Raw genomic sequence first — 13,604 nt, forward strand, 5'->3', positions numbered from 1 at the left:
CTTTAGTTGAAACCGTATCATGGCCTCTGTGATCATCCATCGAACACAAGTAACAGATGAAGCTTTGGTCAGTACGACAGAAGATCTCGATCAGTTTGTCGTGCTGAGAGCAGATCTTCTCTTGGAGCTCTGCACAGGCTTCCACTAACTTGTGCTTCTTAAAGGCAGGAGACTGAAAGTGAGGTTTAAGATGATCTTCACAAAAGGAGGCCAGACACACCACACAGGATTTGGCGGCTTTGCATTTTCTCCCGGTGCAGGAATCACACTCCACATCTCCAGGTCCAGCGTAACAGTGAGCAGGAGAAGCAGCGTGGAGTTCAGTCTTCTTCAGTTTCTCCACCACTTCAGCCAGCATGTTGTTCCTGCGTAGAACAGGCCTTGGAGTGAAAGTCTCTCTACACTGGGGACAGCTGTAGACGCCCTTCACATCCTCCTGATCCCAGCAGCCATTAATACACACCTTACAGAAACTGTGTCCACAGGAAGTAACTACTGGATTCTTCAGGAGATCCAGACACACTGGACAGCTGAACTGATCCTGATCTACTGAAATACTGGATTCTGCCATTTTCCAGCACTCACACACTGAGAGAGAGAGAGAGAGAGAGAGAGAGAGAGAGAGAGAGAGAGAGAGAGAGAGAGAGAGAGAGAGAGAGAGAGAGAGAGAGAGAATGAGAGAGACTGCAAGTTTTGTAAGTTTTGTTGTCTCTGAAATGAACTTCCTGGTTCTGTGTGTGTTATAGAGTGACAGACAGAGTGGGCGTGAGAGAATGGGCAGACAGACAGAGTGGGTGTGGCTTTAAATAGAGAGTTTAGGCTTTTAAGGAAAAGTTTAGCCTTACAGCAGGAGATTCTTTCTGATTTAAACTGTCCCATTCATTGAAATCTGATGTGATTTTGTGATTTTGTCACATGGACTTAGTCAACGATTTTTAGATTAACTCAAACAAAATGCATGCTAAATTTAAGCACACACATCCTGTATCTCTAATCTTATTACGGATACTATCACCACCAAGCTTCATAGTAGACACGGAATTGGCCATGTGATGAGCACGGCTTAGTTACAAATATTCCAGATAGATAGATAGATAGATAGATAGATAGACAGACTGAGGTTCAAAGTCAACAAATTTAAAGCAGACAATCCAGGAACGAAGATTTAAACTGTTCATTAATGTAATTTATTTTTTGTTTCACTGCTTTTATCTTAACACACGCTGTTTGATGATTTTTGTTAGATGTGATGATAGATTCCTTTTATAGATTATACATTTCTTTGTTCTTTTCATGTAAACGTGTACAAACTTTTGCAAGGAGAGATGTCATGAGCTGTCATTCTTTAAAATCCCAGTGTAACCGTCACTTTTAGTTTAAAATCTGTAACCGGAAGTAGGTGCCGGTTATTGCTGCAGCGTTCACGCGCGCTGTCACTGGTCAGTTTTACCGGCAGTTCGGGGACAGAAACGGATGGAGAGAATTCAGATCTGCTTTAATTTAGCTTGAAGTTTTTCCCCAGTTCAGAGGAACAGTCCACTCTCAGGAGTGGGGGAAACCGCACACGTGCTCCACGAGGACATTTCCTCTCGGCTGTACAGGAAGTGGTTCAGCCCGAACACAGCCAGAGCGGGTTTTACTTTTAGATCATTGAGATTACTGAGGATGGTACCTCTTAAAAACAATAAAGATGGCTTTGGACCTTAATTCACATGAACAGTTATGGTATGATGGATTTAGGACTGCAATTGCTATAAACATTTCTACACTCTAGTCTCCATCAGTGAACAGTGGAGAAGTTCAACACAACAGACTTCACGTGGAAACTGTAATGATTTTCCTGGTTACACAACTGCACTTTTTCACCATGTAGTATTAGTACACTTATAGAAGGGGTGTATTTATTTATAATCGCACTATCCTCCAAATAAATTTCCAATGAGATTATTCACATGAACTTTTCACCAGACATCAGTATTAACTCAAGGAATCCAGAAAAATAAAGAATTCACAACACTAAATATTTGCTTATTTGCTTTATTGTTTTGAATTTGTATGTGAGTTGTAAAATAAAATAAATACATTTTAAAAAGGTATTTTTATCCTTCACACAACTGGAGAACATGCATGCTGAAAATGCTCATTTTGACCACTAGATGGCAGCAGATATTTTTCATCCACCTCACACTGAAGGGAATAAAATCTGTTAAAATCTGTTTAAATCTGGGTTTATGAGCCGCTACTACACCTACATGACAGCTCATGGACTTTAGGACTGTATTCTGATCATTAGTTAGTAGGATATATGAGGAATAAAACACTTTTATTGGAAAATCATCCACAACAGGTGGTGTGATGAAGCAGGATTAATGTTACCACCCCAAAGCTGATCATTTTCCTTTAACAGCACGTCCCCATGCTAAACGAGTGAGTTCCTGTTCTCACTTACATTATAGCAGCTATAAACAGTCATTCTCTTCTGTCTCTCTCTCTCTCTCTTCACTCTCTCTCTCTCCCAAAAAAACAAACCCTGTAGCTTGTCGTGTTAGCAAGAATCCACAAAGAAGTATAAACCCTCTCCTCTGTCCCGAAGATGTCGGAAAACTTAGTTAGAGCTTTACCTCTGACTGTTACAGAGGTACTACTGTACGTCTGAGCATCCGCCGTATGTGTCCCTGTGAATGAGCCGTTACTATAGAAACGATAACGTATATAAACCTGCGCAACTGTCCGAGCTGCTGTTATAGAAAACTAATAAACACCTTCTGGCCAATAGGAATCCGGAACTCAGCAGTTCTGTAATAATGTAGCTTTTTCCAGGGAGGATAGAAAGTAAGTTGGTGCTCCAGTAAGAGTTTTATTGACTTCCCCTGAGGAATCTCAGCAGCTTTATTCTTCTCCTCCTCATTATGAGTCCCGTTTCCATCTGTATGGGCATTTCTGGAAAAGTTGAAGTCCCATGACTGCCAGAGCACCACCGCTGTGCCTTTCAACAGGACTCATTAATCCTCAATTACTCGCCTCTGTGCTCTGGATTCCACTTCAGTTGTGAGATATTTTTAATTTAAAAAAATTCTGACGTCTCTTGGAAATGGTCCAGTTCCCTGGTCAGTCCCAGTGAAGGAGGCGTAGCTTCTGTATCTGTATCTGTATCTGTCTGCCCAAATGAAGTAGGCATGGCCTCTGTCTCTCTTAGTCAATTCAAGCAGGTGTGGCCTACATGTTTGTCAGTCTTACCGAAGGAGGTGTGGCCAAAAAACCTTTTGAACAAAAATTTAAGAAAATTTTTACCTCTCTCTCTCTCTCTCTCTCTCTCTCTCTCTCTCTCTCTCTCTCTCTCTTTAATCTGGAGGGTGGTCGACTCGGAGGAATGTTAAGAGGAAAATATAAACATAGAGATAATCACTCACTATCTCCACTATCTCTCTCTCTCTCTCTCTCTCTCTCTCTCTCTCTCTCTCTCTCTCTCTCTCTCTCTCTCTCTCTCATTCTCTTTCTCTCTCTCCTCTGTCCCCTCAGATGCCTTCACTTGTTAACTAAGAAGACAATCTTTCACTTTCTCTACCATCTTTTGTTCCATACTGTACGCCATTTTTGGAAAATCCTACAAATCCTCCTCTGATGAGCTCCAGCTTCACTCTTCCTCCCCTCCTGAAGTTTCATTAAAAAAATGTTTTCATTATTAGATTTGATCGAGTCCAAAATGTTAATACTTCATTTCATCGCTGCACTTCTTTGTGTCCTCGCTGAACTGTACGCAGAGAGACAGAGAGAGAGAGAGAGAGAGAGAGAGAGAGAGAGAGAGAGAGAGAGAGAGAGAGAGAGAGGTTTAATTGAACACACCCGTTGCTTGGCCGGAGTTCATGCCTGCTAGTGTGGGAACATGACCTACATAATGCTTGGGATTGGTTGCAGATGCAGCGTGATGGAAGTTTGGAGGGAATTTCACATTGAATCAGCAAAAAAGTAAAAAAAACAACAAAAAAACACACGTTCCTCTGAGGGATCTGTTGCATAAGAATCTTCAGATCCTCGTACGGACACGGTGCTTACAGTGAAACCTGAAAAAAACCAAAGTACATGTGTTTGTTCCACAGATATGTTCGTTTCTCTAGTTCCTTTCGAATCACCTGCGGAGCTTGCAGCGTGGAGTTAGATTCGATGTAAAACATCAAGAAGACAGAGACAGAAAGAGAGAAAAAGAGAGAGAGAGAGAGAGAGAGAGAGAACCCAAGACCTCCAAGCGTAAAAACATCACTTTGTTCTCCGAGAGCGTGACTCAGTGCAGCCGATCGCTTTTCCAGGAACTGCTCTGTTTTCCAGGAGAGCTGCCATCCAGATGAACGTTTTCCATTTCCATTCCTTAACCTTAGCGCAAATTAATAAACAGGTTCTAGGTGCAAATGTGGTCGTGCTCTAAAGCACAGTTTTACACAGTTTCAGTCCGCTACCTCCCAATGCCCATGCTGCTAGCTGGTGCTAAATAATGCTAACTTTATCCCATTGCTACCAGTGTTTGATTTGTTAGTTGTTCACCCTGCTGAATTTCTAATGGTTTTAATAGTTATAATGGGAATTGTATTGGTCTTAATGGAAACTGTAACTGTCCCTGTCGGTCTCTACTGGTAATTTCTTGCCTTCTATTGGTGGCATGTTACTGCATATCTAGTGGATAGCATTAAGGACCAATAATGGGAATGGTTTTAATGATTAGCTGATGGTTTGTAATGGTATTTGTAGTGAAAATCATTATAAATATATATGTGTGTGTGTGTGTGTGTGTGTGTGTGTGTGTGTGTGTGTGTGTATATGTCATTCATTTTCATATAGTAAATTTGGTGAGCTTTATATGGTTTTAAGATTTAAAATGAGCTGTAATTTAACTTAATTTCAATTTAATCCTATTACAATGCTAGCGGTAATGAGACAGATGCCACAGTGCCAGAGCAATCATGCTAATCATGCTCTCTACCTTGTAATAATGTAACAGCGGTAAGTCTCAGGTCTCCCAAGCTCTAATGTAAAGTAGGAAATGGCTCACATTTATAATCTGAAATCTGCTAAAAATGGGTTGCTAGTTGAGAGCCTGTGGCTACTAGCAACAATTAAAGCGGGATTCTGGATTCTGATTAGTCAGAAGGTTTTGATTAGTTTTCTATAACAGCAGCTCGGACAGTAGAGCGTGTAACGCGTGTAACTTTTATGGAAGGAGTCTCCAGTGTCAGCGCTTTGTAACGGTCAGAGGTAAAGCTGTAACTGTGTGTGTGTTGTTGTTTTTTAGAGAGAAGTTTACACTTTCTGGTTTCTTGGCAACACAAGCTGTGATGTTTGGGGTTTTTTTTGTCCTATTAATTTTGAGAGAGAATAACGAGAGGGCTGGTGAGGGGACGACTGTTTATAGACGCTAAAACGTAAGCGAGAACAGGAAGTAACTCGTTTCACATTGGTAAATTGCTGTGGTCCGGCGTTTCTTCAGTTCCCCATCACAACTTTAGTCTTTACGTGCAATTAGTTCCTATTTCCTGTTTGATACACACACAAAAAACTTATAGTCGTGGTATCATCTTATCTGCACCCTCTCATTAAATGAATATAGAGACGTTACGAAGAAAAATGAAGCTTGGAAGGAAGTAGCAGAGATCATTGGTGGCTCTTGTGAGTGTACCTAGCTAGTACAGTTAGCTCGCTTTGCTAATCTAAGCTGAGAATGAAGCTTCCGATCAGTCCGGTCAAATCCCGCCATCACCTGGCTCTTTTCCCTGTACTGCGTTTGCACTCGTTCTTCAGTGTGAACTCATTACACAGCTCTATGCACTCACACGTTTTAGAAACAGCTAATGGATTGTAATGACGGTTAAATGGTGAGTTGAATGTGAAGAGCCGACCACCCTCAGGATCGGGTTCCCAGAAACGCTCCTCCATCCGTCCCCTCCAGGTTAGTAATTAAGATTTACGTAACGCAAGTCATATGGTTTCACTTTAGAGCTGAGGTACGTTTAACCACATCACCTCACCGTGAGCAAAACCATTTATATCCAAACTTCACCCAGAGATAAGGCCACTCACACTCAGCCTGGCTTTTATCTCACCAGTGATCAACTTTTACTGCTCGTAAAAAATATGAAAAGTGTTTAGAATTTAAGGATAGATCATACAAAAATAAATATCTACTTAAAAAACAAAGTTTAACCCTTGAGGTTTCTTAGATTGTCCTTCTGGAGGAACCCGTTAATATCCTAGTTAGAACCACACAGCTAATTATTTTCTAATCAGTTAAAGTTACAAGTAAAACTATTTTTGCAAGCTAAGAACCCTTAATGAAATAAGTACTTTTTTTAATAGGTGCGTGTGTGTGTGTGTGTGTATTAACTGGGTTACGAGTGTGTGATACATACTCCACGTTATTGCTCAGTATTTTCTTCTTAACACCGAGAACCTGTCAGGAGTTGAACATTTAGCTGGCTTTAGCTCATTAGTGTTTTAATTAAAAGGCGTCTGAGGTTACATTTCACATCAACACGTAAACACCATTCTGTTCATTTTGCTACTCTGTTTGATTTTGTTGTTGTTGTTGTTTTTGTACCATTTTGTTAACAGGAAAAAAGGATTTGTTTTTGTTTTCACGACACAAACTTGGTTCACCTCATTTTATAAATTCAGCTTTAATTACATCTGAGTTAAATCTGACCTATCCTACATGGTTCGTGTAAATTAGGACTTTCAGTCTCTCAGTAGATGCACTGTATATGAGGGTAAATTGGGGCGTATACAACGCAAATCTGATATATTTTAGGATAAATTGGGGCGTGTCTCATATAAATCAGATGCATATTAGGATTAAATTGTGGTGTATCATATACATTGATGCATATTAGGGTAAATTGGGGTGTGTCTCATGTAAATTAGATTAACAGTATATAAGGAGAAGTTGGGCCATGTCTCATGTAAATTTTATGTGTATCAGGAGACATTAGGGCGTGTCTCACGTAAATTAAGTGTATATTAGGATGAATTAAGGCATGTCTCATGTACATTAGATGCATATTATGATAACTTGGGGCTTGTATATTGTAAATCTGATTTGGGAGTGTCACATGTAAATTAGATGCATATTAGGATTAAATTGTGGTGTATCTTATGTACATTCGATGTATGTTAGGATACATTGGGGCATGTCTCATGTAAATTAGATAAATAGTATATAAGAAGAAGTTGGGCCATGTGTAATGTAAATGTTATGCATATTAGGAGACATTGGGGCATGTCTTATGTAAATTAGATGCATATTAGGGTGCATTGGGGTGTGTCTCATGTAAATTAAATGTATATGAAGATTAAATTGGGGTGTGTCTCATGTAAATTAAATATATATATGAAGATTAAATTGGGGTGTGTCTCATGTAAATTAAATGTATATGAAGATTAAATTGGGGCGTGTCTCATGTAAATTAAATGTATATGAAGATTAAATTGGGGCGTGTCTCATGTAAATTAAATGTATATGAAGATTAAATTGGGGCGTGTCTCATGTAAATTAAATGTATATGAAGATTAAATTGGGGCGTGTCTCATGTAAATTAAATGTATATGAAGATTAAATTGGGGTGTGTCTCATGTAAATTAAATGTATATGAGGATAAATGGGGTGTTTCTTGTGTAAATTAGATAAACTGGGCCATGTCTAATGTTATATTAGGTTAAATAGTGGTGTCTTTTGTAAATTAGATGTATATAGTAAGATTGAGGCGTGTCAAATGCAAATATGATGTAAATTAGAGCATGTCTCATGTAAATTAGATGTAAATGAACATGATTTGAGCATGTTTTATGTCACTTAGATGCATATGACAGTAAATTAGGGCATGTTTCATATAAATTCATATAAAAAGATATGTTAGAAGGGTAAATTGGGACGTGCAAGTAAAAGTGGGATTATTTTAACAATTCATAGTATGAAAACTGTGCCCCTAAATATCAATGTTTTTTCAAAATAAAAATAAAAAATCAGTATTAAAATGATTTGATTGTAGAACGCTGTTAGAATATTATTTAAAAGGAATTTGTTCGAGCTCGTCATGTGTTTAATGTCATGGAGTGTGGGAACGAAGTTTTGTAGTGTAGTGATTCTAGGAGAAGTAAAATGATTGAGTCTGTGATCATCATCAGAAAGTGAAGTGTGATTATTAAAAATGTAAAGCAGTAATTCAGATGGATTTTATTTTAACTTCCATGAGTGTGACAACAGCACAGAACATCACTACGCAAATATGTTTTATAGTCGTACATGTGTAATCTGGTCCGATCGTAGGTGCTGGAGCTATGTTTATTCATTTATTATCTGTAGTCATTTTTTAAAAATTTCCAAATAAACATTATTTAGAGATTTTGGACGCAATAAAAAAAGTTCTAAATAAAAGATGATGATGATGATGATTATTATTATTATTATTATATTTGAAAGAGATTTCAGGTCGGCTTCTGCCTGACAACAGGACTCGCAGTTATTTGGCTCCATTGAGCCGTTGCTTGGTAACAGTTGGAGGTTTGGGAGGTGAAAGTGTTCAGAGACGCTGATGTGAACAGTTGTGCCTTTCACAGCGACGTCGTTCCTCCTTTTTTTTCATTGCACGGCTTTGAATCAGGAGAACATCTCGAGCTTTGTGCATTCTAAAGCGAGCGAAGAGCGAGTCTCTTTCCATGTTATAGACGAAGCTCCTGAACAACGCTGAGGATTTTCTATCTGCAGGTTTCCTGTGCCGTGGAATAAGTGTGTCACAGGGTACTGGTATAATACCGAAACTTTGTTTTTTCCCTCTTCATTTAGTCATTACCAGTTCCCAGTTCCAAAGCAGTGGTCAGACAGACACAAAATAAAATTCATCTGGTGTAAAAGCTGCTCACGATACTCGGACTTTTTCATCACCAAAACAAACTGACAGCAAAATAGTTGTGTTACATAAATGAACATTTTTTTGAGGTTGATGATGCTTTTATTTAATGTTAACAAAAACAAATGACATAACACTTAACTGAAAAGGAGGAAGAATAAAAAACTCTGTATAAAAAAATAAATTCCATATGCAATTGTAACATCAAATCAGCTGCTTCCACAATCACAGTTTGTAATTGTTATTAAAGAAACATTTTAAAAGATAAAAAAAAAAAAAAAAGCTATCACAATACCAACAATATCTCAGAAAAGTGTATTGGGACACATCAAAAAGTTGATATTATTGCACATCCTTACATCCAAACTTTGAGTCCGGAACCGTTGATTTTGTTTAGCAATTTACACCGATCATCCTGTTCAAAAGTTTACACCCCCTCCCCTGGCTCTTAACGCATCGTGTCGCCTTCTTGAGCATTAGTGAATGTTTGCACCTTTTGTAATAGTCGTGTACGAGTCCCTCAGTAGTCCTCAGTGTGAAAAAACGGATCTCGACATCATATAGCCGCTGTTGGAAAGGGGTCAAATGCGCAGAAGATGCTGGAAAAGTAAAGAATGTGCAGGACCCGGAGGATTTTTCTATAGAACAGTGAACAGTTTAACTGCTCAGGACGAACAAGGGACTTGGGAACAACTCTCACAAAACATAAACACAGTCCAGGTAACGACACACAAGATTAAGAATCAAGGGTATGTAAACTTTTCAATGGGGTAATTTTTATAAATTCAGCCATTACCTTGTCTTGTGGACTATATGTAAACATCTGCTATGTGAAACAGTTTATTCAGGACAGAACTAAATAAACAACATGGGATTTTTATGATCCGTCTTATTTTGTTAACAGTATTAAGATTTAGCGGATTCTGCAAGGGGTATGCAAACTTTTGGGCACAACTGTATATATATATGTATATATATGTGTGTGTGTGTATATATATATATATATATATATATATATATATATATATATATATATATATATATATATATATATATATATGAGTACAGGTACGGGGAGCTGATGTGTTTACATAATAATACAGAATAAAGTTCAAGTTTATTTATTTATGTAACTGAAGAAGCAGAAAATAATAGCAGATAAAAATAAAATAGTAATTAAAGTAATAAATGAATAAAGTAAATGAATAAATATGTTAATATAATGAAATAAAAAATGATAGAAATATATAAAAAAAATTTTAACGTATATAATCATAAAATAAGCATATCGTGTATTTGAGATAAAATACATTACATTTATTTATTTGGAAGCTTTTATCCAGGTGAGACAGAATTCCGGATCAGGCACAGAGCTGAGCCATTCAAGGCTGAAGATCTTTCTAGAAGGTTCAGTAGTGTGATTTGAACTCATAACCTTCTGAACACAAAAAGAAACGAAGGATTAAGCAAAGACACAAGGGGAAAACTGGCTAGAGGGTGGATAGAATGATCTGCATCATCATTGTAAGTGGGGTTAGCATGCTAATCAGCGGAGAAACGCTAGCATACCTGGTTGGCTAATATCGTCAGCTTTAACGTGGCTAAACGATTTCCAGAGCTCGATGCCGTTATCCCTGAGCAGCGCTGCTGTAACTTCCCTAAATCATGTGAGAACATTTCAGTGAGCGCTTCAAATCCAGCTTAGCGTTCTCCAGCTCACAGCGATGTTCGGCATGTTCCGTCACCTTTTAATACTTACAACAACATAACATTCTCTGGGAGCTGTTTTTACGTCCCTCTGGGGAACGTTCTCGTAGTGATAAGGAAAATATCATAAAAATGTACACTGCAGAAAACAAAACAAAACAGGGCCATGTGTGGGGAAAAAACATTCTGGGAATGTTCTGAGATCCAGACTTCATGCGGTTTTATGAAAGAAGGGAAATGAAAAGTGAGAACATGGTGAGAATTTCTGGATGCATCTTAAAATGTTAAAGAAAATGAGATTTATTGGTTCGTTTTTATACTTTAATGTTAATCCCTCCATCCATCCTTCTACACCTTCTTGCTCTTTTTCTCTCTCATCAATTATAAATCATATTTTACCTGCTCAGCCCTCTACATTTACCTCATCCATCCATCCATCCATGTTCTACCTGCTCACTGTCCTTCATCCATCCGTCTCTACCTTCTCATCAACCTTCCACAGATCATTCTTTACCTGTTTATTCATCCCTTTCTACCTCATCCATTCATGTATCCATACATCCATGTTCTACCTGCTCAGTGTCCTTCATCCATCCTTCCACAGATCATCTTTTACTTGCTTATCCATCCATTTTTACCTTATCCATCTATCCATCCATCCATCCATCCATCTATATTCTTCCTGCTCACTGTCGTTCATCTGTACTTCACTACATTCTCATCATCCTTCCACAGATCATCATTTACCTGTTTATCCATCCATTTCTACCTCATCCATTCATGTATCCATCCATCCATGTTCCATCCATGTTCTCCCTGCTCACTGTCCTTCATCCATCCTTCTCTACATTCTCATCATCCATCCACAGACCACTGTTCATGTGCTCGTCCAATCTTATACTTCATATACTTCATATTCTTCTACTTCATCCATCTGTCTATTCTCCAGTCCATACATCCAAACATCTCTCTCTCTCTCCATCAGTTACCTGCTCATTATACCTCCATCCATCCATCCATTCATATTCTACATGCTCAGTCTGATCTAGTCTCTCCATCTTTCTCCAGATTAACACCTCATCTTTGACTCTCTCTTCCATCTTCAAAACTCATTTAACTGTTAAACTCAGAGTTAGTTAGAAAAGATAGAAGGTTTGATTGACAAATTGATTAGGCTGATAATTACAGGGTTAATTCAACACAGTTAAAGAGACAGTTACAGGAAAACTGCTACTAAATTCTATTATTTTGAAATTGATTGACAGCAGCTTTAACAGGGTGACCTGCACTACAAAAAAATAACAACTAAATAAAATATGCAGTTGTAAGTTTAGAAAGTTAACAATAAATAAATAAAAAATAAATAAATAAATAAACGCTAATCTTCAGGCTGGATTACTCACGGCGCATCGAGACATGAGCGGAAAATGTGTGCGGGCCCTTTAAGAAAAATGCGGACGGCGGGATTGTGGGAAATAGGGGAGACGCGTTTTGGGGAAAAACGTTAAACCGGATCGGTGTATGTTTAAAAAAATTACAAGCGCGTGTAGTGGTTAGTACGTGTACTAATGAGTAATTATGGATTCGATACATAAGGATAAATGTGTGATGTACACGTAATCAAATTGGTTGTGTTTTTGATCCCCCCCTCAGTTCGCTGAGAATGAAGAGTCCCAATGCAGCAAGGCTTCAATAAGCCAGTTTGTTGCTGCCCAAAGCCAAGGCTCTGAAGTCGGTTAATAGGGAACGTCGAGCATCCTCGGGTCTGTGCTCATCTGTTTTTCGCACTTAAGGTGAGTTTATGAGTTTGTGTAATGTTTTAGTTTGATGACGAGTTCATTCAGGTAGCGAGGTGTTTGTTTTTAGTAGAGGAAACCAGTGGCGTGTGTCTGCTTCAATGCATCCATCCTCCTCTATTGTTCATCTGCTCTCATCCATAATTCCATGGAAATGGATCAGGATCTGGAGGAGGTGGATTTCCTCACACTCTGACCTCTGATTGGACATCTGAGGGTGTACTAACATATGCATGGTTCATAGCAGGTCTTGATCCAGGTCATGCATGGGTTCTGGGTTTCATGTGTGCTGGACTGGGAGCTGTTGCACCCTTAAAGGAGGATCAATAACTGCTGCTGCTGTCATGGTGCATTTTAACCCAAAACCTCCACATGCTGGATGATGGGCTTTATTTTAGCCCCTGTAGGTATGCGGTGATGTTTGGAGTTGAATGTTTGCACCACCAGGTCCATCGTATATCGGCACATCATCGATACCTATCTGTCTATAATAATGTAATGCATTATAATGTGGTTCCATCAAGGTTCCTTTCAAGGTTCCTCACCTTTTTTCTAAACATTTAACATTTTACTCAGGTTTCAGCTTACTGAAAGAAAAATGGGTCGCGCACTCGACGGAGGGTGCACACGAGGTGAAGGAAACATGCCGTCACGCGAAACTAAGAGGTGAAGGAACCAAGCTGTTCCCAAGCACAAAGCCTCATGAGAAAACACCTTCCTGCACCTTCTGACTCTCGACAGCAGCTCGGTGCCTGACACGGAGCTCCACACTTCCAGCCTTAGAGTTACATCAGAGTATTAGGATTAAAATGGCTATATGGATGGATGGGGGGGCGGGGGCAAAAACACACAAGGTCTGAAATCATGGCTGTAATCAGAACACGTCCTGTGTGGCCTTGTTCTTCTGCTGCCCTGGGGTGTGTGGGGGGGGTGGTGGTGTGAGAAACATGACTCGTATTTCTGTCAGTTAGAGCAACTAGTGTCAGGACGAGAAGTTCATCTCGTCTTCTTTTAGCATGGAGAATCTTAAGAGAATGAGCTTTTAGAGGTGAGACAATGTATTGGTGTGATTTTTTTATTATTATTATCATTATTATTATTAATTATTATTATTAATAATAATGCTAATAATAATAATACTGAAATGCAGCAAGTTTATAGAATAAAAGGTGTCAATTATGGGCGTTTCCCATGCTCACTGTCATTTCTTGCC

General features: G+C 38.8%; 2 protein-coding genes across 7 annotated transcripts in view; one reads left to right on the top strand and one right to left on the bottom strand.

Moving 5' to 3' along the window:
* The window catches only part of LOC128635269 (tripartite motif-containing protein 16-like), a 7,458-nt gene extending 6,778 nt beyond the window's left edge, over window positions 1–680 (bottom strand). Inside the window, exon 1 of the mRNA XM_053687282.1 lies at window positions 1–680. This exon is cut by the window's left edge and continues 20 nt beyond it. Within this exon, the coding sequence (XP_053543257.1) occupies window positions 1–571 (571 nt within the window). The 5' untranslated portion in view covers window positions 572–680.
* An 11,408-nt stretch (window positions 681–12,088) lies between these two features.
* Window positions 12,089–13,604, top strand: part of fam110b (family with sequence similarity 110 member B) — a 33,094-nt gene continuing 31,578 nt past the window's right edge. For 4 of the 6 annotated variants that reach the window (XM_017491177.3, XM_047161299.2, XM_047161300.2 and 1 more), the window contains exon 1: window positions 12,179–12,388. The gene's annotated coding sequence lies outside the window, so the exon portion shown is untranslated. Of the gene's footprint in view, window positions 12,148–12,178; window positions 12,389–13,604 lie in introns of those variants that run through there. The other 2 variants (XM_053687287.1, XM_017491176.3) reach the window with 2 other exon arrangements.

This window comes from Ictalurus punctatus, chromosome 17 (genome assembly GCF_001660625.3).
Source record: "Ictalurus punctatus breed USDA103 chromosome 17, Coco_2.0, whole genome shotgun sequence".
Lineage (NCBI taxonomy): Eukaryota > Metazoa > Chordata > Actinopteri > Siluriformes > Ictaluridae > Ictalurus > Ictalurus punctatus.